Consider the following 23,555-nt stretch of genomic DNA (forward strand, 5'->3'; position numbering starts at 1 on the left):
GCTAATTGGGCCCAATTTGGACATAGTCATTTAGGGGTGTACTGACTTTTGTTGCCAGCGGTTTAGACATCCATGGCTTTGTTGTTTTATTTTGAGGCGACTATACATTTACACTGTTATACAAGCTGTATATTCACTGTTTTACATTGTAGCCAAGTGCCATTTCTTGTCACATGAAAAGATATACTCCCAAAAAGCAGGTGTCTTTTAATATTGTGGCTGTTGTCACCATCTGCAGTGATCATGGAGCCCAAGAACTCTGTCACTGCCTCTATATCTTCCCCTCCTATTTGCCAGGAGGTGATGGGGCCCATGGCCATGATCTTAGTTTTTTTTATGTTGAGCTTCAGACCATTTTTTGCACTCTCCTCTGTTACTCTCATTAAGAGGTTCTTTAATTCCTCCTCACTTTCTGCCATCAGAGTGGTATCATCTGCATATCTCAAGTTGTTGATATAGTGGTGCCTCGCATAGCGACGATAATCGGTGCAGCACAAATCGCTGCAAAGAGATTTCGTAGCTATGCGATATTAAAAAGCCCATAGGAATGCATTGAAACCCCTTCCATGCGTTCCTGTGGGCTTCAGACTCACCTTTAAGCGAAAATCCTCCATACGGTGGCCATTTTCGCTGCCTGGTAAGCAAGGAATCCATCCCAGAAAACAGCGGGCGGCCATTTTTTTTTTACCCGGTGGCCATTTTGGAACTGCCGATCAGCTGTTAAAAAATCATCGCTTTGTGATGATTGTTAAGCGAAACAGGGTACCGATCATCGCAAAGCGATTTTTCACCATTTAAAACATCGCAATGTGATCGCAAAAGCGATCGCAAAAAGTTCGTCGGTATGCGATTTCATCGTTAAATGGGGCGCCCGTTAAGCGAGGCACCACTGTATTTCTTCTGGCAATCTTAATTCCGGCTTGGGATTCCTCCAGTCCAGCCTTTCACATGATGTATTCTGCATATAAGTTAAATAAGCAGGGGGACAATATACAGCCTTGTCGTACTCCTTTCCCAATTTTGATCCAATCAGTTGTTCCATATCCAGTTCTAACTGTTGCTTTCTGTCCCACATACAGATTTCTTAGGAGATAGAAAAGGTGGTAAGGCACTCGTGTTTCTTTAAGAATTTACCATAGTTTTCTGTGGACCACACAGTCTAAGGCTTTTGCGTAGTCAATGAAGCAGAAGTAGATGTTTTTCTGAAACTCTCTGGCTTTCTCCATAATCCAGCACATGTTAGCAATTTGGTCTCTAATTCCTCTGCCCCTTCAAAATCCAGCTTGTACTTCCAGGAGTTCTTGGTCCACATACTGCTGAACCCTGCCTTGTAGGATTTTGAGTATAACCTTGCTAGTGTGTGAAATGAGTGCAATTGTATGGTAGTTGGAGCATTCTTTACCACTGCCCTTCTTTGGGTAGGCTCAAAAGTGGGGAATGCCAATTGTAGATGTGTTCACTTCAAGGGACAATTGAAAGTGGCCTGGTAAAGGTATCTTCTGCATCTATTCCCTTCTTTCTCCCTTGTCCACAGGACATTAGTAAAAAATCACACACAACAAATCTGACATGATCTTATAGACTCAGTGGTGGCCACATCAGTTGTGTTTTTCAATGTTAAATCTGATGGTGTCAGACAAACACCTTCTGACATGGAGCAATCTTCTCACATCCCATAGGTATCAAATGTAGCATCCAGACATAAAAATACTTCATCTGATAGCTTGGAGGGTATATCCTTTTCAGAGATGATTTTACAACCTGCAAGGAAACATTCTACTAAATGCTGTTATCCTTATAAATCAAAAAGATTTCAACAGCTTACTAATTCCATTCATGACACACCTTAGTCAGTTAAACTTCACATGGCACTAAGTTTTCTTTTATTTTTTAAGAAATCTGGTCTGTCACATTCATCCCTAAAGATGTACCTCAGAGCCGTAGTTACTTACCAACCTTCTACCTATGTAAAATGAAACATTAGAAAAATAGTCAAACCCTTTGTTTGCTACCATGGTCACAGGAAAGATCAATTTGTTTCTTCCCAGCATTTATTGAAGTGGATGGTTGTTATGATCAAACTAGCATAGATCTAGCTAAAGTTTCTTTACCATCAGTCATCAAGGGTATGGGGGCAGGGCAGTGAGTACATTGACAGCATTATTTATAGCAGTGGTTCTTAACCTTTGTTACTCGGATCCATTTGAACTGCAACTCCCAGAAACCCCAGTCAGGACAGCTGGTGGTGAAGGCTTCTGGGAGTTGCAGTCCAAAACTCCTGAGTAACCCAAGGTTAAGAACCAGTGCTTAAGAGGAGTCGAGATTCAAAACATATGTAAAGCAGCTACATGTTCCCGATCGCCTACTTTTCTGCGACTCTACAGGCTGAATGTGCAAGCTAAGTATGATGCCTCCTTTGGCTGAGCAGTGTTTTCTTCTGTACTTCAGTAGTTATTTGCTTGTGTGTCGTTCCTTCATCATAGTTTGAGCTGGCAAGTCACACAGTTGTGTGATTCATGGAAGCCATGAAGAAGAATAAGTTGTTGTTCAACTTAAAAATAAGATACTGTACCTGTAAATATATTACAGTACAAAATTATTCTGCTTGACCATGAAGAGATGGCAAGGAAAGTACAATTCGCAAGACAAAACTTCTTTGAAAATGTGAATAAACCAGGATGATGGCTTGCATATAAGATTTAAAAAAGAGAGAGAAAACTCAATTATCAGTTCGCTTCTAGATAAGGAAGGGAAGGAAACCTTCAAACAGGAAAAAAATTAAAGAAATAGCCCAAAGATTTTATTACAATTTGTATAAGGAAAAAAGAAATACCTTTGCAGTAACAAAAATTTTTTTTGGAAGCAACCCTCCCCTGAAAGTTATCGGATCAACAGTTAAAAAATGTAAATAACCTATAGCAATGAATGAAATCATGGAAGCATGGGGGAAAAAAGAAAAACTGTAAGACACCTGGACCAGATGGCAGAATACTATAAAGCTGAATACTGACAGAATATTATAAAGCTTTCCAGGAAGAACATTTCAAAAAAAAACCCTGTTAGAAGCTATTGAGACAGGTGGAAAAATACCTGAGTCATGGAAAGAAGCCCATATATCTCTAATACATAAAACAGGAACGGAAAGGAATCAAATTAAGAATTACAGACCGATTTCCCTGTTAAATGCAGATTATAAGATTTTTGCTTCAATATTGGCTAACAGGCTGAAAAAGGTGCTAACCCTGATGATACATAAAGACCAGACTGCTTTTCTACCTGAACGGAAATAGGCTGCAAATATACGAACAGTAATAGATATATTGGAGTACTATGAAGCTCATCCAGAAAAAACAAATTATGCTAATCTTTTTAGATGCAGAGAAAGCCTTTGATAATGTGAATTGGGATTTTATATTGAACCAATTAAAGACGATGGGCCTTCAAGGAAGCTTCTTTCAGGCAGTGGAGTAAATTTATTTACAACAAAAAGCAAGAGTCAAGGTCAATGGCTAAATCTTGGAGGAGATCCAAATTCAACAAGGCAGAAGACAAGGATGCCTTTTATCACCTTTACTTTTTATCTTGACATTAGGAATGTTAAACAGACGAATAAAGCAAAATCACAGAATTAGGGGATTGAGAATAAAAGGAAAAGAATACAAACTACAAGCTTATGCTGATGATTTGGTATTATTGCTAGAAAACCTGGAGGAATCAATTAGAGAATTAATATCCACAATTGAAAACTTTGGTGCAGTATCAGGATTTAAACTGAATTACCAAAAAAAAAAAAAAAAAAAAAAAAAAAAATTCTGACAAAAAATGAGACACAAAGAGAACAAAAATACTCACCATTCTGCGATGTTTCCCCATGTCCCGGCTGCAATTTTGGGTGTTCCGGCGGCCATTTTGGGTGTTCCAGCAGCCATTTTGGGTGTTCCGGTGGCCATTTTGGGTGTTCCAGCCACCGCCGAACAGCTGTTCCCCCTCACTATGCGAAGAAACATCAGTATGCGATCGCGTTAGCGATCGCAAAATCCGCATCAGTATCCGGATTCGTTAAACAGTGCGCTCGTTATGCGAGGCACCACTTTAACTTGATGAAAGACAATACTTAAAACATTTCCAATACTTAAAGAAATACAGGAAAATTTGGAAAACTGGGGCAAACTGCAATTTGTATTAGTGAAAGGTATGGGGAAAGCCTCTAAACAACAATCAATACAATTTTGGAAAGGAAGTTCTTATTAAAATAATTGGTCCAAGGGGTCCCATGTATATGGGGTGCATGGTGGTTTAGACTGTATAGTAAGTATTTTTAATTTGTTTTTATTTTGAAAATGTTTTTAAAAAATTAAAGCCCTACAGGATTTAAAAGAAAGAGGAGGAATGGGCTTACCTAAATTGTTTAGTATACTGCAAAGCCTGTACAGTGTACTGGATAAAGGAATGGACTACTTTGGAGGACCAAATACTTTTAAAATTGATTAGGATAGTACACACATATATGGTATGGCAAGGTCAAAGACCAAAAAATTCTGATATGGGTAGCGCCTTTGGAAGCTTTCACACAACCTTCACTAATCTCAAAAAAGTGACATATATGTATAAAGAGCTTTTAACCAAAGAGCAACAATTAAAAAATATACAGGAGCTGAAGGAAAAGTGCCTACCAACATACTGGTGGGTGATATTAAAATTAGAATCAAGGTTTTAAAAAGACAAAATAATAAGCTTTTATGAAGGGGAGGGTTCATGTGGATGATTTATGGATCTATACTAGTGATAAGATTATACAGAAATGTATACTGTTTTGTTAGAATGTAATTTAGAAGATGAAAGAGTGAAAGCAGTGATGATTAAATGGGTACAAAATTTGGGTTATAATATAGACATAGATGATTGGACTTGAATGTGGAATGATAATTATGCATGGATTAAACCAGTAAACATGAGAGAAAAATTTTTAAAGATGTTTTATAGATGGCATCTTACACATGTAAAATTGGCAAAAATGGCGACGAGGGTTAGCAACTCATGTTGGAAGTGCGGTGAGCAACCTGGGACTTTTTTCATGTGTGGTGGACATGCGATAGAGTAAAAAGATTTTGGAGACAGATAAAAGATGTTACACTAGAAATTATACAACAAAAAATAGCCTTTAAACCAGAAATGTTTCTGCTGAATATAATGCCAGAAATTATTGATAAAAAAAATTAATATACTGTATGCTGTTGCACATATTTACGGCTGCAAGGCTGATTTGGGCCCAAAAATGGGCCCAAATCCAAAGGTGGAGGAGCTGATTAAAATTTATTGGATATTGCAAAAACGGATAGCCTGTCAGAGGCATCATTTATTTATTTATTTATTTATTTATTTATTTATTTATTTATTTATTTATTTATTTAATTTATATGCCGCCCACACTACCCAGAGGTCTCTGGGCGGCTTACAATAATTACATGATAATAATTACATTAATTACATAATTACATAATAATAATAATTACAATAATAATTACAATAATTACATTACATGAGAACCCGAGAACATATATTAAAGAAAGCTAAACATGTATTATGATTGGGCCGAGAAACAAACATGAGTAGAGAATATAGCATATGTTATGGATTTTCATATTGTAACACAACCATGGAGCCAAGATTATATTATATATTGTATTATTATAACTACTTTCCCTTGTTTTCCTTCCCCCTCCCCCTGTATCTGTATACCTTTGAGTGTTGTTTGTTTGTTATATGATGAAAAAAGAAGATGGTTTTGTTTATCTGTAACTTTGGTTCATGAATTCACACAGCCCACCCACCTCCTTTCTGTCTGCCATACCTTCTCTATAGTTTTTAGGTGGTATATGGAAAAAGATTGTGGGAAGGCTACTAGCACCTTAGATCATGTGGACATGATGTGTATACTTTATACTTCCCTTTTAGCAGTTAAATCCTATATAGGTCTATATAGAAATGTCCAATTTAGGTAGCCTCAAGGCTGCAGTCTTGCACACTCATCTATCTGTATGCTTCATTTAAAAACAATGGTGCTTTCTTCTGTGTAAAATAAATAAACAAAAGAGTGTGCTGTCAGATTCTGGTTGCCTTGTACGACCGTTTTGACAGAAACAAGTGTGGGAATACAACTAAAGCTGGATAATTGGGTTTTTCTTATCTCATAACTGGCTACATTCCTGCTCTGTATGTCTGGGATGTGGACTCACAATATATCCTTTGGCTTACTTTCTGCTTTTCATATTTTATAATTTTACACTTAAGATTTTCAGAAACTTTAAGGCAGACCTGTTTCCTTTCCTTTTCTGTAGGATGTGTTTAGTACGAATGAAGCAAGAGGGGAGAGCAGGAAAATACATGTGCCGATATATTGTTTACTCTATGTGGGAGGATGTTCTCCAACGTGGAAAGGTCATGGGGGTGAGTAGTCTTTGCCTTACAATTCTGTTATCTTCCTGTTTCACTCTGTCAGAATGGCGGGGCATCTGAATTCAGGTAAAGACAGCCTATGGATGAGTGTTACCTTCAGGTTTTTGCTATTTAGTATATTCAGAACAGTGTCTGTGAGCAGATGATACTCTCACTACGATGTACAAATAATAGCTGATCATATATTCCATCTTAAGATAAATCTATATTTCTCATGTCTTATTTAAATAACTGTAATGACTAATATGCAATCCTTCATATATTCCCCTAACACAGTTCTGTCAGAGTAGCAGACAATTCTAACTTGCTAATGGCAGATGAAATGTGAAGTAAGCATTAAATTTGGTCACCTGACAAGAGATTCCGCCCTCAGTGGCATAGCATGGGTTGCCAGCACCCAGGGCAAGTATTGTGCCTCCTAACCCATGGACCCGCTGCTACCACTTTCCACAGCATCCCTCCGTTCCTGATAGGAGTGCCCCTTAGGCACCCGGCTTCTTTTCGCCTAACTCATGCTGGTGCAGAGGATGGCCTGCTGTGCCTCCAACTCCCATCACCCCTGCCACCTTCTTTAGCTCCCACATGGCTGCGCTCAGCTCCCAGCATCAGCCCAACACGAAGATGCTGCTGGCCAGGCTCAGCGCCACCAGCAGCCTGACAGTAGCCAGGAAGAGGCACAGCACCACATGGACTCCCAGCACCCCCATTCCAGCCCGTATGCCTCCGGCTGCCCAGCATTAGTAGCAGTAGCAGCCGCACGCCCTCCACCAGCTTCAGGAAGGGCTATCTGATGAGCCTACTAGGTCTCTCTCCTCGATGGGGCAGTCTACTCCCCTTCATCACCCAGCACCACACGTGTCAAGATGAAGCACAGGGCATGAAAACACAGCAGTTGCTCCTCCTGCCCCTGCCATGCTGCGCTACTGCTGTGGCCTAATTATGGTGTCTGGTTATGGCTACTTCTTTGGAGGTGTTTATCCTTGATGAAGTTACAGGGAAGGGAGAAGAGTGCCAGGACCACTTACAGGGAAGGGAGAAGGGTTCTTCTAACTTCAAGGGTTTTTATAGAAAAGTGCCAGTCTTTTTAGACATTCACATCAATTTGGAAGTTGGTATCATTCTTTGTCTTGCTCCTCTCAGGGAAGAAGAGGGGGAGAAGGGTTGGTTTAAAAAATAAAAAAGAGCATCATGGCACAGTGGTTAAATTGCTGTACATCAGCCAAAACTGCTCATGATTGAGGGTTCAGTGTTGGGTAGCAGGCTTATGGTTGACTCAGACTTCCATACTTCCATATTTTCTCTTCAAAATTATCTGGTAAGACCATTATCATTCAGTCTGCCCTTTTCTGTAATGTTTTAGAATACCGATTCAGTAACGTCAGTAGTTTCTGGGCAAAAGTCTGTTGCTTTTTTGTCCCCAGATACTTCAAGATACTGGTTGAAATCCTTTTACTTAGTGTGTGAAAATCTGCCACTTTCCGTCTGTTCCTAACTGCAAAATAAAAAGTCCTTCTCCCAGTTCTTGGATAGAGGGGTACATGCACATGCTTGAGCATCCCTGAAAATCACAGTGGGGACTCTTTATTTGCAGGCTATGAACAGGCTAACATGTATGAATTTTCTTATTTGAAACAACAATATTAGCCTCTGATTGTTATATCTACAATTAATAATTAGAACATCATTCCATTCTGACGTAGTCTGTTCTACCTGCCTATGCAAATTGAGGAAGAAAACTCTAGTCCAGGTAGAGCAGCTAAGGAACGCCAGTGTCTAGGTAAAAAAATGAGACCGCAGCTGATGCAATCTAGGCCAGGATCCAACATCAATTGATGTCAAATGGAGTGTAATGACCTGTCTTCAGATCTTCCCATTATTTCCAGCTAGCCATTGTTCAAGTACAAGTTTGCTCCATTGAAAGAAAAGGGGATTACACTCATATCACAGGGTGTTGCATACCTCCTGGTGTCAATTCCTAAAGAGCACAACTGTTGTGCAATATGACATTGTGCAAGTAGAGGAAATGAAGATGCTCCTGCTCTTAGTAATTCAAAGTAATTCTAACAATTTCGTTGAATTACTCCCAAGCCAACTACACCAGAGCACAGTGTGCTGTCCTCTGAAGATGCCGGCCACAGAGACTGGCGAAACGTTAGGAAGAACAACCTTCAGAACACGGCCAAAGAGCCCGAAAAACCCACAACAACCAATTCTAACAATGTTATTTTTTTATGTGATCTAGCAGTTTTGAGTATTACACTATATAAGTTAGGAAGTGTTTATTTAGCAACCGGGGATGGTAGATCTGATATGGAAATGGAATGGAAAGATGAGCTATACTGGTATAAGAAAATTCTCTTTAGCCAGTTAACAGTTAATTGGACTACTTTTGAAAGGAAATTTTGCTCAAAACTGAAATTGAGGTAATACTTTGGAGAGGTAACTGAAATCTTGCTACCTTTTTTTTTTTGCTAACTGTCAACATATAGTTAGCAGACAAAATTGATGTTAACATTATCTTTCTGATCAAATAGCTTAATCTGGTGCTAGGGTATGCATTTGTTAAAAACATACAGATATAATGATTTGAACCAGTGCGACTCACTGCATTTTTACTTAAAATATGTACTAGTTTTATATGATACATTAATTCATAGACTAGCTATTAAAATTAATACAATCTGAATCTCAGCTGCAAAGTTTTTGAAGCCTTTAACCTGGGCTCCTTCAGCACTCTTGATTGTTGGCAAGAGTAGTAACCAAAACTTGACACAGCTGTAAAAACAGAAAGAAAGCCTTTGGCCTCAGCAATTCTACTGGTGCAGCCGGATTTCATATATAAATTTTACTCTGCTGCCCCTAGAACTAATGAAGTCAGTTTCTTTTGGTGGTTATGCAGCCAGGTGTGTCTAGTTTTGTGGCTAACCAGTGTTCTTTACTTAATTTTTCCACTTGCGACTTTTCTAGCAAACTTAAAAACAAGCATGAAAATTGGCTTGATGCAGTGATTCAGAGTGTTAATAGTAATATGAGGCATGATAAAAGATTTCCTTTTGATCTGGCTCTGCCCTTGTCTCTGCCTTGCATCTTTCAGGCACGAGCTGTCTAAATTGCCAGCTGTTCAATCAGTTTTGTGAGAGGGAGCCAGAGACGGAACCAGAAGGTGCAATTTACATTCTACATAAACACTATCAGAGGATAAGGAGCAATTTTAAAAACAAAACCTAAGTTATTATCATTTATAAAGCATCAGAAATGGCATGATGGTGATGAGGATGACCGATTATTGATGATTGATGAGGATTATGATGATAAAAAACCTGCCCTGTTTCCCTGAAAATAAGACCTAACCTGAAAATAAGACCTAGTATGATTTTTCAGGTTGCTCATAATATAAGCCCTACCCCCAAAATAAGCCCCAGTAAAGTTTCTGGGTGCAGCATTGTGCAGCAACCAGAAGAAGATGACATGACTGTATTTGAATAAATGTAGATTGTTGTAGATGAAAAAAATAAAGCAACCCCTGAAAATAAGCCCTAATGCATTTTTGGAACAAAAACTAATATAAGATCTTGTCTTATTTTGGGGGAAACATGGTATAAATATCTAAGCATCCATGAAAATGTGAAGATAAACTACAAGGAACTTTAATTAGGGACAGGTTCTTAAAGTGAAAGCAGTACTCAGAATAGAACTTCATGCAAATTATTGATAATAGCTGGGCAATCCCCAAATTAATACATTCTTCTGGATCTGTTGACTGAAAGTAGCTTGATGATTTAAATAGGAAAACCTGAGTCCTTCTGTCATCCAAAGGTATGTACACGTATAGTTCGGTGTGGGCTTATTCATCTCAAGAGTTTTTGTGTGAATCAAATAATCAGACTTCAAAAGTACTTCCATGGGAGGGACGCTTTATCAGATGATAGAAAATTTTAAAGGGACAATAATATTCCAGTTTGCAGGAACCAGTCTATGTTAAGGAAACTTCATAATGAGGGGATGCATGATTTGAGAAACCAATACATGGATAGAATCCAAGTTGACCTCCTGTATGAGAATGTCAGTAAGCAACAATCGAACCCGTGTCTTAAATTAGGCTGTCCTCAGGCTGAAGCTAAGGTATTTATATACACAATCCAGGACTAAGTAATTTGCATCAGATATCATCAGAAAATAATTATGAAGCAAGCTGTAAGTGATACATAGGGCCTGTCATGAATCTAAAGAAACAATTCAACATTTCATACCTGGATGCCTTAGGCTAGCATCAACTGATTACACATGCAGGCATAACCAAGTTGTAAAGATCATTTTTTAGCACTTAGCCAAATCTTATGGTTTACACCTATATTTTCCTTCACATTATAAATCCCAGCCAACTCTAGTTTTAGAAAATGAAACTGCAATACTGTACTGGGACAAGTAACTTACCACAATTAAACAGTTAATTTTCATAAACTGGATATTATATTTCTGAATAAGCAACAAATATATCTCACAGAAGTTGGAGTTCCATCAATAAGCCACCTCAAAAGTAGAGACATTGCAAAGTACTAAATACTGAGGCAAGAAGTTTAAAGGATATGGAAGTAAGATTAGATTATTTTCCTCTTCATACTAATTTTAGCAGCCAGAGTAAATCTTAAATCTTTGGCTGCTAATTTAAAACAGTTGCCAATAGCTGTTAATTTGTTCCCTGAAATTCAAAAATTAATGATTCTGCAAACATGTCACCTTACCCATACATACTTTGGACTTGCCTCCTAATATTTAGGCTTGACACTTTGGCCCACCCTCTGCACCAGCAATGCTGAGAATCAAGAAGCACCATATTTTTCCATGTATAAGACACCCCATGTATAAGACGCCCCCTCACTTTTCTAATCCAAAATTTAGAAATATAAGTGGGGCTTAGCAAGTGTAGGTGGAAAGGGATCAAAGCGCTGCAGGATCGTTTTGAGCCCTGCTTTCCCCTCCACTTGTTTTTCTCTCCTCAGCTTACTTCTGTGTATAAGATGACCCTCAATTTTTAGTCTAAAGATTTTAGACAAAAGTATAGTCTTATACACGGAAAATACAGGATATTTATAACAGAAATAATTTGTAGGAATTGTATGCAAGTGAGTAAGATAGAGAGCTTGTTTGGATGATAATATCACAATTTAATAAAATGAATATATACAAATGTCTTTTACTCACATACATAGCCCACTGCCTGCTCTTTTCTTGTGAGCAGCAATGAATCTAGAAAGGCTTCTATTAACCATACATTTCTGTTTTTTGTGTGTTTTTTCCAGGAAAAGTAAGGATTTTTACTGATTTGATTTACCTTGTCAGAGCCTAGAGCAGCTAATAACTCACACTAGAAGAACACAATGAAAATTATAAATATATAAATCAGATATTATGTTATATGCATCTAAAGTTACAAATATCTAAAAACAAAGATAACAGGTGTCTGCTATTGTTATGTGCCATCAAGTTGCCTTTGACTTATAAGTGACCCTTTGGATGAGCGATCTCCAAAATGCCCTGTCCTCAACTGCCATGGTCAGCTCTTGCAAACTCAAGCCTGTGTCTTTCTTTAGCAAGTGAGTTGCTATGAGGACTTATTGTTCTGCAGTTAAGGATATAAAATCTACATTTGTCTGGCACCTTCATCTATAGAAAAACATTGTCTCTCCATATTTTGTTCTAATGATAGCTTCTTGTCCACAAGACAAGTTATGCATCAGGACAATCAAGTGCTGAGGCACACCCATTTTTTTCAGAACAACCCATAGTTTCTCATGACTTACACAGAGCATCAAAGAATTTCAGAAGGTCAATGTTTCTATAAAACATTGATCTTCTGAAATTCTTTGATGCTCTCCAGTAGCCAGCAGATATTTGCAATGATCTTGCCTCTTCATTTTCAGAATCTAGGTTGAATATCAGGCATATCTCAGTCCAAATAAGGTAAAAGTAACACCTTGAGCATCACTTTGCTTGCATGAGAAATTAAAGCAGTGGTCTTATAGTTACTGCACTTCTTGACATCTCCTTTCTTAGGGATTGGAATGCATATTGAACATTTCCAGTCTGTGCGCCATTGTTTTATTTCCCATATTTGTTGGCATATTTTTATTAAATTCAGTGTCTGTGGCTTGAAACTGCTCTATTGGAATTCCATCTACTCCTGGTGATTTATGTCTTCACAGTACTTTCAGAGCAGCTTTCCTTTCACTTTCTAGAACTGCCGGTTCCATCTTTTCTTTATTTTCTCCTCTGTTTGTGTGTTTCCCTGTTGGTCATTCAGTATTTCTCATTTAAGCTTGAATTTCCCTTTGATATCTTGGATTTTCTGGAAATCTCTTGTTTTTCCCCTTTTGTTATTCTCCTTTATTTCTTTGCACTGGTTATTGTACTTGTTATCTTTGTCTCTATGTGATATTCGCTGAAAAACTGCATTCTCGGTTTTGACCCTTCTTGTCTCACCTTTTTATTTATTTGTTTGTTTGTTTGTTTGCCTGTTTGTTTGTTTGTTTGTTTGTTTGTATCTCGCCTATCTGGGCCACCAGCCCACTCTATTTCTGTTTCTCACCTGCCCTTTGCAATTTTAAGTGTTTCTTCTATCATCTATCTAGGTTTCTCTTTCCTTTTTACTACTGGAATTGGTTTTCTTTTTCTTTTTCTTTTGCTCTCTTCCTGATAATATTTCTGGTTTCACTCCATAGTTCTTCTGAGTCATGGTCAACTGAGTTTAATAATGCAAATCTGCTCTTTATGTGGACTTTAAATTCATCAAGAATGTTGTTTAGATTATATTTTGGCACTACATTTGGCACTGCTAGTATTGTTTTTCAGTTTTAATGTTGGATATTAACAGTTCATGATCACTACCAAAGTCTGCTCCTGGTCTTGTTTGGCAGAGAGGATACAGTTTCTCCATCTCCTGCTTCCAATTACCTAGTCTATTTGGTTTCTATATTGACTATTTGATGATGGCCATGTGTGCGGCCATCTGTTTGGTTGTTTGAAGCTTATATATGTGATAAGATATACAATGTGATATTGAAAGATAGTTTGCTTTCAAGCTGTTCTCCTTCCTTTCTGTCCTCTAGGCCAAAATTTCCAACGTTTGGTTCTGTTTCTTCCCTACTTTTGCATACCAGTCACCTATGATTATAAGCATATCTTGTTTTGTTATGATTTAAAAAATTGTTAATTGTTAATCAAAAGCCTATTGTTTTGATTCATTTTCTCTTGAACACTTGTGTAAAAGCTTTTAATTTTAACATCTTTTAACATCTTCTTTCATCTACTGCCACTACCCAGTAGCTGTCTTGAAGAGGGTCAATAGGAACAGGAACATTGTTGTCTTTTAAGATGTTCTGTTGCAGTAATAAAAAGAATAAAGTCTTGACTAAAACTAAAAAGAAATTGTGACAAGGGTCCTCCAGGAGATTCCAGGCTCAGCACTTGCACCTATTGACGTGCAACTCCTCCTGCAATGCCGGGTACAATGCTAAGTGTGCACTTAGCACTTTGCATGATGTAGGGACATGTGCAGAGGTACTGCCTCTGGCAGGGCCTGTTCTTTTATCTACCTTTATAAGAGGAGCCAGAAGCACATCCACAGTCAAGAGGTCAAACTATTTTTTAATTCCTAGGTCATCGTTTTCCCAATCAGCACAGTCAGCCTTCACAATCAGTTTTCCTTGACTATCTGGCTGGCTGCAGAGCTCAGTGTTTAGGTATCTGTTTGTGGAGCCAGATATTGGCAGTTCAGTTCCCCACTGTGCCTCCAAGGGGAAGAACTGGCCTATGTAACCATGGGCAAGCTGCATGGTTCCAGGACGCTCCCAGAAGAAGGAAATGGTAAACTACTTCTGAATACTCTTGACCTAGAAAACTGTGAAAAAGGTCTCCATAAGTCAGAATTGATTTGACAGAACTTGATTACTACTCGGTGTCTGCTAAAAATACAAAAAAGGCAATGGGAGCAGCAGTAAAAATCAATCAGATACTTGCTTATTCCCCCAGAGCCTACACAAATAGTATGTTTTTACCTGCATCTGAAAAACAAGTTTGGGGGATGAACTATATAGGTGAACGCTTGTTTAAAAGCGAGTTCTTTAATCATGGCGAGAAGCTGGTTTGTTATCCTTGCTAAAGCTCATGTTGCATAATTTCCCACTTCAGAGTTTTAGAGGATTGGTCACACATCATCTTGTGACCTTTTCAGTTGGTCTAATGAAGACATTGCTCTAACTCAGACCTTGATAGCTTCCTCTGCTTCTTTTCCCTAGAGAATATGGAACTTGGGGATTTCTCAGCTTAATCATGATTTGTCTGCTAAAAATTAAGTAGTCTTTTGGAAACGTTCTGTGGGAATCTACACTCTTGCCCCTCCTTTGTGTGAATTACTGACTCCAAATTTGGTATTCCACATGTCTACTATCTCAGGTTACTTCTCTTCTAGAAATAAATTCAAGTATCCCTTAAATTCAATGCTTTCATGAAATGATTCCCTTAAATTTTTTAAAGTATTTCTAGAAAATATAATTTAAAACTTTCTTATCAAACTGAATATTGGATCATCCCTGCTTGTTGCATATAATACAAAAACACTAGAGTAGAGGAAAGCATGTAGTATAACCTGTTGCTGAACCCTAAGCCTTAGTTAACATGAATGTGTGTACCACCATCTTCACATTAAAGCTTCACAACTCTTTGCTTTATATATTAAAATGTATATGTTGTGGAAAACATGACTTAAGGTCAGATTTGAAATAAGCATGCCTAGTGGCAAATAAACTTCTTTGTAACAAAACCCTTGCTCTCAAGTTGGACAGACACTTTAATCCCACAATGTACAAGACTTGTTTGTTCAGTGTAAAATCCTGATTTGTAGCTCAGCCTGTTTTAAAAGCTGTACAAGATGATAGGAGCAGGAAGGGGCTATCCAGCCCAACATGCCAACCACATTTTAATTTATCTTAATCCCACCTTCCTGCTTTCCCACCAGACCACTCAGGCCCCTCCTTTTCCAGAAACACATCTAGGTGTCTCCTGAATTCCTTTTTTGGCTCTGCACTGTAGAGTACAATGAAGTCTTTGTTATATTTTAGCTAGAGCCTTTTATACACAGTAGCCACTATTCTACCTTCAATTACTCTGGAGTGGTTAGGCTGAAATTTACTAGGATTACTTCATATTACATTGGTGAAGTGAAAGCAGAGTCTGGCTTAATATTGTACAACTAATGGAAATAAAACTCACAATTCCCTCCTTTCTCTCCCATTCCTACCCCCATTGAATTTTGGCTTATAGTAACAGTAGCTGAATCAAGGGGGACTACTGTAGAATTCATGGTCTATCTAGTTTACTTAAAAGATGTTATTTTAGTTTGTGTGTGATAATGCAAAGAGCCACTGAACTCAGTCAGAATTGATAATGTTCACAGTACTGAATGAATGTTGCACCTAGCTCAGTACAGTTGGCTGGATTTTGATACTTCTTTTTAGTTGAAGAATTATACAATATTCCCTGTATACAATAATGAAAGTCCAAATTAATATGCTTTAAATCCTGTGGCAAGTTGTCAGATATGGAGGCTGTTTATCGCAAACATTTTGCCACAGAATAAAGCAGGAAATGATTGAAGGGTGGGCAACTGAAGTGCTCTCAGTGTGGCTGAACTGCAGCTCCCATGATCTCTCGCCATGGGCTGTTGAGGCTAGGGATGGTTGGAATTCCTACCCTAGTGTTACAGAGATCTATTAGCAAGATAGACTAATGCAGTGAACTGCTACACATTTACAGTATGGTGTCTAAAATTCTTTTACACAATTTAATATAAAGCAGTTGCATGAAGTTAGATCTAGTCACAGTCTACTTAAGAGCATACACCATTTATTTATATCCCACCTTTCCTCTGATGAGCTCAAGATATGCATGCCTTTCCTCCTCCCTATCTTATCCTCAACACAACACTAGATTATGGACCTCTGGGACTTTAATCATTGATTAGTAATCACTGCACACTGGCTCAAAAGCAGAATCTTTAGATCTGCTTTGACTGAAAGTATACCTTGTCTGACTGGATTTCCAGTGGATTTACATGCTCTGGGTATAGCAATCCATCCTCTGGAGTTGCATCTGAATAATACATCTGAGAAATGGAGGACCAGCAAAGGAAGACCGTGTGCCATGTTTTGATCCGTCATGTGGAAATTATGTTTTTTATACTTTTCTGTTGCAATTACTGTTCTTCTTGCAGACAGAGCTGTAGTTCACCAGCAGCAGTGCCAGCCTTGCTGAATCAATAAGTTAGTATAGCTAATAATGGTTTGTATCGTTTTCTTGGAACCACCTCCACCCAAAGCCACATATTTATCTTAAACAGACCTTGATTCTGTGCTGCAAAGGTCAGTTCCTAGCCACTGGAAGATGGGTCAGTATAAGCAATTGTGGATAACTTACTGGTTACAGTAAAAGGGATTTTCACCAGTAGTTTGTCTATGAAAAGAAAGATAGAATTTACATCATCTCTAATTTATGGGAAAGTTATAACTGCCTTATTGTTACAGAGCAGCTGGGATGGTGTTCTTCAAACTCTGGCCAATCAATACGGATACTGTTATAGCATAACATGAGGCTTCAAGTGCCACGATTGAGTCTTCAAGGCCTTAAAATGAAACAAAAACTTAACCATGATCTTTGACATTCTATTTTTGGTGATTGGTTGTCTCATCTGTTTCCATCTTTTTTTAAACTCTGAAACTTTCAACATATCCTTCCTCAAACTGTTCTATTTTTCAGATAATTTTCAGTCAAGTTTTGTACCTTGCATTTGAAATCATTTCTTTATACCATATGGCTCAAGATGTCTTCCTGTCATCTTATTTTGGGAAGTAAGGGTCTCTCAGGATCATTTTCTTCTCAGTTATCTGTGCTTGCTGTAATATTTACTGGTTTTTGTCATATGTTTCTTCCTTCTTCCTCATTAATTCTTGCAGTGTTATGAGATAAAGACAGCTAAGCTCCCTAGTCCACTGAAAAGGCCAGGAATGAGTCAAGAGAATAGGAGGAGCTGGGTGATGCTCAGGTGTTACATGAAAAATGCCTGTGAGTTTTAGTTCACCTATCTCTGAGTTAAATGGTAATACAATTGCATGCCAACTATCAAATGCTGATAAAATGAAAGCAAAATCTTGAATGCTAAACAAGTTATTGAATAGACAGGTAATTTCACATGAATGGTCAAAATCAAAGTTTGCAGAAAACTTTGAAATAATCATGCAGAAGAAAATATTTCAGGTCTGCTCTGAACCATTCTGCTCTGAACCAATCTGTTATGTTCGGTTTTTATGATGATAGGGCTATATATGTTAACTTTCAATCATCAAAAAACATCTAATTCCCTTAGTTCTTTTGTCTACCAACCAGGCAGCACGTGTTTAAGAAATCTAATCTTACCTCTTTGTTAACTGTTTTCATAGTTTGTGCATAGTGTTTAGTCTCTCCTCTTCTGGTATTAGCCCTTTTCTCACCTTGGGGGAAAAGGTTTTTCATTCTATTCCTGTTTCTCGTTCTGAGAGCTCCCTTTATGGCACTTACTCTGCGGTTTTAGAAGTGTGCAGGTTGCTGCACTAAAATTTTGGTATTGTGCAGCCACTACAAGGGCCTTTTGTACCTTGGTAAGGACCAAAGCGGCAAGGCCTGCAAAGTACTGCTTTGCTTTCATGTTACAAGGCTGGAAGATCTGTGCTGCCTGGCTAAGAGCAAGGTTTGTTGTCGTTGTTGTTTTGAAGAGGGATGTTTTCTGATGCTTTGGCTAAATACAGGCACTTAGACCCACAGTTATTTATAAATGTTGTCCACCAGCTATCCAGTCTTTTACTTCAATAACTGTAACCCTCAAAAACAAGTCTTCAAAGCCAACAGATGCTCCATTTCATTTGGAGGGTTTAATTCAATCACCTTGATCCCAGTTTTGTGACCAATTGGCATTCTGTCTCACATGCTCTAACCACATTGATCCCAATTTCCTCAGTGGCAGGATCCCAATCAGTACTATTTACCTTGTCTAGACACAAGGCAGAGATCCATCGATAACTTGCAACCGAAACCTGAAAAGAAAACAGAAGGGCAATGTCTTATTTGAGCCTTAAGCAGAAGATTAAATTTTTTCTGCAACCTTTCCCTCACAGATGTTATAACTAACACTGTTTCACATAGAGCAGCCTTTCTACCTGTGCCATCCAGATGGTTTTAACTCCAGTTCCCATGGTCCCCCTGCTGCTGGCTAGGATGGCTGGGGTTTATAGGAACTGGAGACTAAAATCATCTGGATGGATCTAGGTGGGCACAGAAGACCTTATCTGCCAGCACCACTGTTTTAAGTAAGAAAGTTGAGTAGGTGCCTAAGGTACTCTGTTTCTGTCTTTGTAAATCATTGGCCCGGATTCGTGTTATAAGCATGAAAGTTCAGTCCTATCTAGAGAGCCGTGGAAAGAAAGTGTTAATTGGTTTTTTTGCATTGGTCGTGTTCTTATCATATTTCCCAACGGAAGAATTTTGTTTCAAATTAAGAAGTGACCTTCCCCCCCTCTCCCCATATTAGGAAGAAAAATATTTGTGTGACTCCAGAAGTCCACACGCCAAAACTTTGCAATAAAGTGTCTCTTGTATATTTGTCATTCATTACAAATAAATAAACTTAAGAGTTTTTGAAAGAAAAAAATTGTAATGATGGAATAAAAAGCTTTAACAACTGGGACAATCTGTATAAATAAATGTTTAAAACTAGAATTCTCTAGGATTCTGGACGTCTTGCTGTGTAACTTTTTGTGGTTCACTTTCCTTCTTTTCCTTTGACTTGAGGGCAGAAGCAGGGCAGAGAAATAATTTTTATTCACTTCAGAAAGGTTACAGTAATAAAGAAACTCTTGTTAACATCAGAGAGCATGGCAGCCAAGAGGTTTCACAGTCTAGCATTGTTTGTTTTACCAGAAATTTGGAACCTTCTGCACTCTTAAAATATTGGCAAGAAAATATTTAACTGTTTGTGGCAAGCATGAGTGTGACAGTATTTCAAGGCTAAATCTGAAACTTCCAGATACAATGTTAAAACATAAAAGGCACACCAAGGATATAGGGAGACATGGTAACCTGAGATTGAATGAGAATGAGATGACATAAAAATGTGTTTTGAACTCCAAAAGATGCATGCAAACTTTAATATAGTGGCTGTCTTTGAACATAAGAGAGAACAAAATGCTCTTCAGCGTTGTGCCTCCAGTGCAGCCAGGAGCAAATCAGAAGCTTATCTACATTGGTAGTACATCTGAACACTAGGCTGTGGTAATTTTAATTGTGTTTATTGAACTTAGTTGAAGCTGGCTTGTTTTGAGAGGCCATAGTTAAAGAGTAATGACAATTTGTCCAGGCTCAGAGCTAAGAACAAACAATCACAACACAATACCAATTTTCTTATAGCCAGTTAAGAATAGAAGAGGACAATATGCCTCTGACAGATACTGAAGAATTATAATTGATTGTTTCATCCAAATACAATTACAGTATAGAGTCCCTTGCAGATATCTCTTGTGTATATGGATCTCATACAGCAGGAGTGGGTAAGCTCCAGGGGTTGGGGAGCCACAATAGCCCACCTCAGGATGCTAGAGGACTGTACCCAGCCAGGATGCCACTGTGTTTTAGACCTGGAAGTCTTCTTCAAGACAAGAACTGCCCTCCAATCATTTCCTGGTTTGCAAAGAAAAAAATCATCATGTTCCTAGAACAGGCTCAGCATTCCCCACCACACTAACACGAAAATCACATGCTGATTGCACCCATTGGAACTCTCAGGGAGCACAATTAGCCATTGATGTGGCCAACATTTCCCCCCCCCCCCGGGTGTGAGAGAGCAGGGGTAAGATGCGATCTGTAGGTTTAAGGTTGCACTGACAGGCTGCTTTGGTACCAAGCAGCACTCCCTCCATTTACATTTTTAAATGAGTACTATTGAATATCTTAGGCTGAGAGACTTGGAGCATTCTAATTCTCTGCACATTTACCTAATACTAAATCATGTTGAACTCACTTCGGTATGTATGTCTAGGCGTTGCAAAGTTTAGACTTGCAGCAGTAGTAACCGTAAGAAGTATTTCTTACTCCCTGATACATGCCTACATTTTTACATTATGGAATTGTGATACAACTTTTATTCAGCCCAATTCAGTTACCTTTTAGGGACCCTAACCCCTTTGTTGTTGCTTGCTCCTCCTACAGTTAATACACTGCTCTGAATTGACACAAATACTGGGGTACTGATAGTTTAAAGTTTGTTCATTGGCAAAGGTGTCAGGGAGCTTAACTTGTAGAAGACATCCAGTGACTATTAGTAGTGTTAGCACTGAGTAGCAAGTTGAAATTTGCTAACACCCTTGACACTTGAGACAGGCTTATAGTCAGTGAGATCATTACTGTTGAAAACCAGGTGTTGAGATTTGCCAGTGCTGGGAAGACAGGATTGAGAAAAGACTGTTTCTAAAGAGCCCTTCTTTAAGTTTATTTACTTATTTTAATGAGACGGTGTTTCTCTAGTATTAACCAGTTTCCTCTATATACCCTGATAGCCCTGTTAAAAATGTGATGTTATCCAGGATACTGCCTCCTCTTTCGATGCAAGAGTCATATTTTTATTTACAGCCATGTTTGTTTAGCTTTGTTATCTCCTTATTAATCTCCTTCTTAAAGCTCCTGCTTTTTGCTTTTATATAGTGAGCTGCTCCCTTAGGGATGCAAAGTCCAGGACTTCTCCCTGTAATGGTGCTGTTTATTTTCTTTGCCCCCTTGCAATTGCCTGCTGTAACATTTGTAGTATGTGTTAAGTAATCCTTAAGGTAACATTTTTATTATGTCATAAAAAGTGCATGGCAAATATATTATAACTCATGGAATTTGTTTGTTTTAAAAATGGAAGGATAATTTATTGAGTGTGTTACATGAGAGCTGCTCCCCTTATTAGAGTATAGAAATGCTGCTTATTTAGGAGTATGTTCTATTGAGAAAAGCCATGGTCTCTGACATGCCTAGAAAGAACAAGCCTGGTTGGCTGAAAATGACATCATAGTTTATGTACTCAATAAAAATTTAATTAAGTCATTACAGAGGTTGCAGTCACCGTTTAACCCTGTGATTTCTTCTATTTAGCACTTTTTCATTAAACATTCAGTAATAGCCCAGTGACCAAATTTGATGGCCTATAAAATAAATGCATGAATTTTAATAGTTTATATAAATGGAAAAATATGAGTAACTAACATAAAAGAACTTTTGCCTTGTGATTCTACTGTATGCATGTATTATAAAAATAAAGTTATGAAGGACAGCAATTTAATTGAAGACTATATATGAGGCATAGGTTTGATAGTATGACATGAACTAATTAGCTGTTTGAGGGGGAAATTATTACAAGGCCGTAACCACAGTGCTATATGCATATTAATAGAGCTTTGATGAGATCATTGATGAAGCAGTTCTGGCCTGTTTTGTCAAAGTGTTCAGATTTGTGTATGGTATTATTTGTGGCTTTCCTTTGTGGAGCAGATTTTGCAACTGATGGGCCAGCATGCTGTCTCAGAGGCTTAACATTTAAATCCTGCTTTCTGTTTGTCGTTCTCCCAGAGTCCTGCTCTTCAGCCTGTTGTGTCCCAGAATGCTGCTCTGTTTATGCTTGCATTCAGTTGGACTGTTTGTGGGACATTTTCCTGATACTTGGTGTAGAATTTCCTGTGCTAAAGTACCATATACCCAGTGTAGGTTTAGCACCACTGAAGAGTAGGAGCTGTGTCCTGAAACAGCTGTTTTCCACATTATTTTGGTATTTTATAATATGGTATATTGTTGGTGCATTGCAAAGGTATGCAGATTTTTATGTCTGAACATCCACCTCATCTCTTTTATGTCTTTATGTGGAATTGTTAAGTTCAAAAATACTGTTCCCTTCTTCCTGCCACCAAGGTTATACTTGGGCTCCATCTAGAAGTAGTGAGTACAGTGGTGCCTCGCAAGAAGAATGCCTCGCAGGACAAAAAACTCGCAAGAAAAATGGTTTTGGTGATTGGGTTGATGACTCGCAAGACAAATGTTCCTATGGCCGTGCTTTGCAAGAAGAATATTTTCCGTTTTTTGTTCCTGCATCATGTTTGCTGATTTTTAAATGTGTTTCTATGATGTTTAAAAAGTTAAAGTTTTTGGATTGAAATTTTTGAAATCATATGCACAATATGTATGGCTTTAAAGAGCACTTAATAAACACTTCATAAACCAAATTTGACTTTGTTCTGACATTATTTGCCAACAGGAACACATTAATTAGATTTCAATGCATTCCTATGGAAAAACGTGTTTCACAACACAAATTTTTCGCAAGACAACATTATCCACAGAACGAATTAAATTCGTCTTGTGGGGCACCACTGTATAGGTAACCAGCTGTTTGACATTGCTCTTGCCACCAACTTCTCCAGTACAATCACTGACTCAAAGTTCATAACTGCTGCTTTATTTTTAGATTGATTCCTATGAGATGAAAAAAAGTGTGAAAGCCATGGTACAAAATTTCTATGCATCTATTTTTGGATATGATGAGGTAATATCATCCTTTTATCATCCTTTTTGCCATCCTTTCGTCATCCTTTCTGCCATCTTTATATCCATCTGTTTTAATTTATCTTACTAGTTATCATATCTGTTGAATGTCTGTATTGTTTTATTCTTACTGTGTTTTAATATTGTGTTGTTTGTCTTGTAGTTAGCTGCCCAGAGTGGCCTGGCTGCCAGATGGTATAAATCTAATAAATAAAATAATATAATAAATAAATACTAACATATGTTTAGTGCTGTATAGATGTATAGAAAGTTAACTTCTATATATTTGCTTATCTTGTCCAAGTATATTATATTTCTGCCCATGGCTATGATAGAGATGAAATTAGTGAGTGGGTTGTGGCCATAAGTGAGAATAAGTGTGTTTCATGTGTTTATTGAGAAAAGAGTGCTAACTTAATCATAGGTGACCATTTTAGGGAGTTGTATGA

At 38.0% G+C, this 23,555-nt stretch overlaps 1 protein-coding gene across 7 annotated transcripts in view; it reads left to right on the forward strand.

Moving 5' to 3' along the window:
• The window catches only part of UQCC1 (ubiquinol-cytochrome c reductase complex assembly factor 1), a 59,564-nt gene that overhangs the window by 30,393 nt on the left and 5,616 nt on the right, over positions 1 to 23,555 (forward strand). For 5 of the 7 annotated variants that reach the window (XR_013545073.1, XR_013545074.1, XM_078393309.1 and 2 more), the window contains exons 7-8: positions 6,339 to 6,447; positions 23,030 to 23,107. Coding sequence is in view for 5 of the 7 variants with exons in the window: in XM_078393309.1 (XP_078249435.1) it covers positions 6,339 to 6,447; positions 23,030 to 23,107 (187 nt within the window). In the remaining 2 variants the exon portion in view is untranslated. The remainder of the gene's footprint in view (positions 1 to 6,338; positions 6,448 to 23,029; positions 23,108 to 23,555) is intronic. The other 2 variants (XM_078393310.1, XM_072997071.2) reach the window with 1 other exon arrangement.

The sequence above is a fragment of the Pogona vitticeps genome, chromosome 4 (genome assembly GCF_051106095.1).
Source record: "Pogona vitticeps strain Pit_001003342236 chromosome 4, PviZW2.1, whole genome shotgun sequence".
In the NCBI taxonomy this organism is placed as follows: Eukaryota; Metazoa; Chordata; class Lepidosauria; order Squamata; family Agamidae; genus Pogona; species Pogona vitticeps.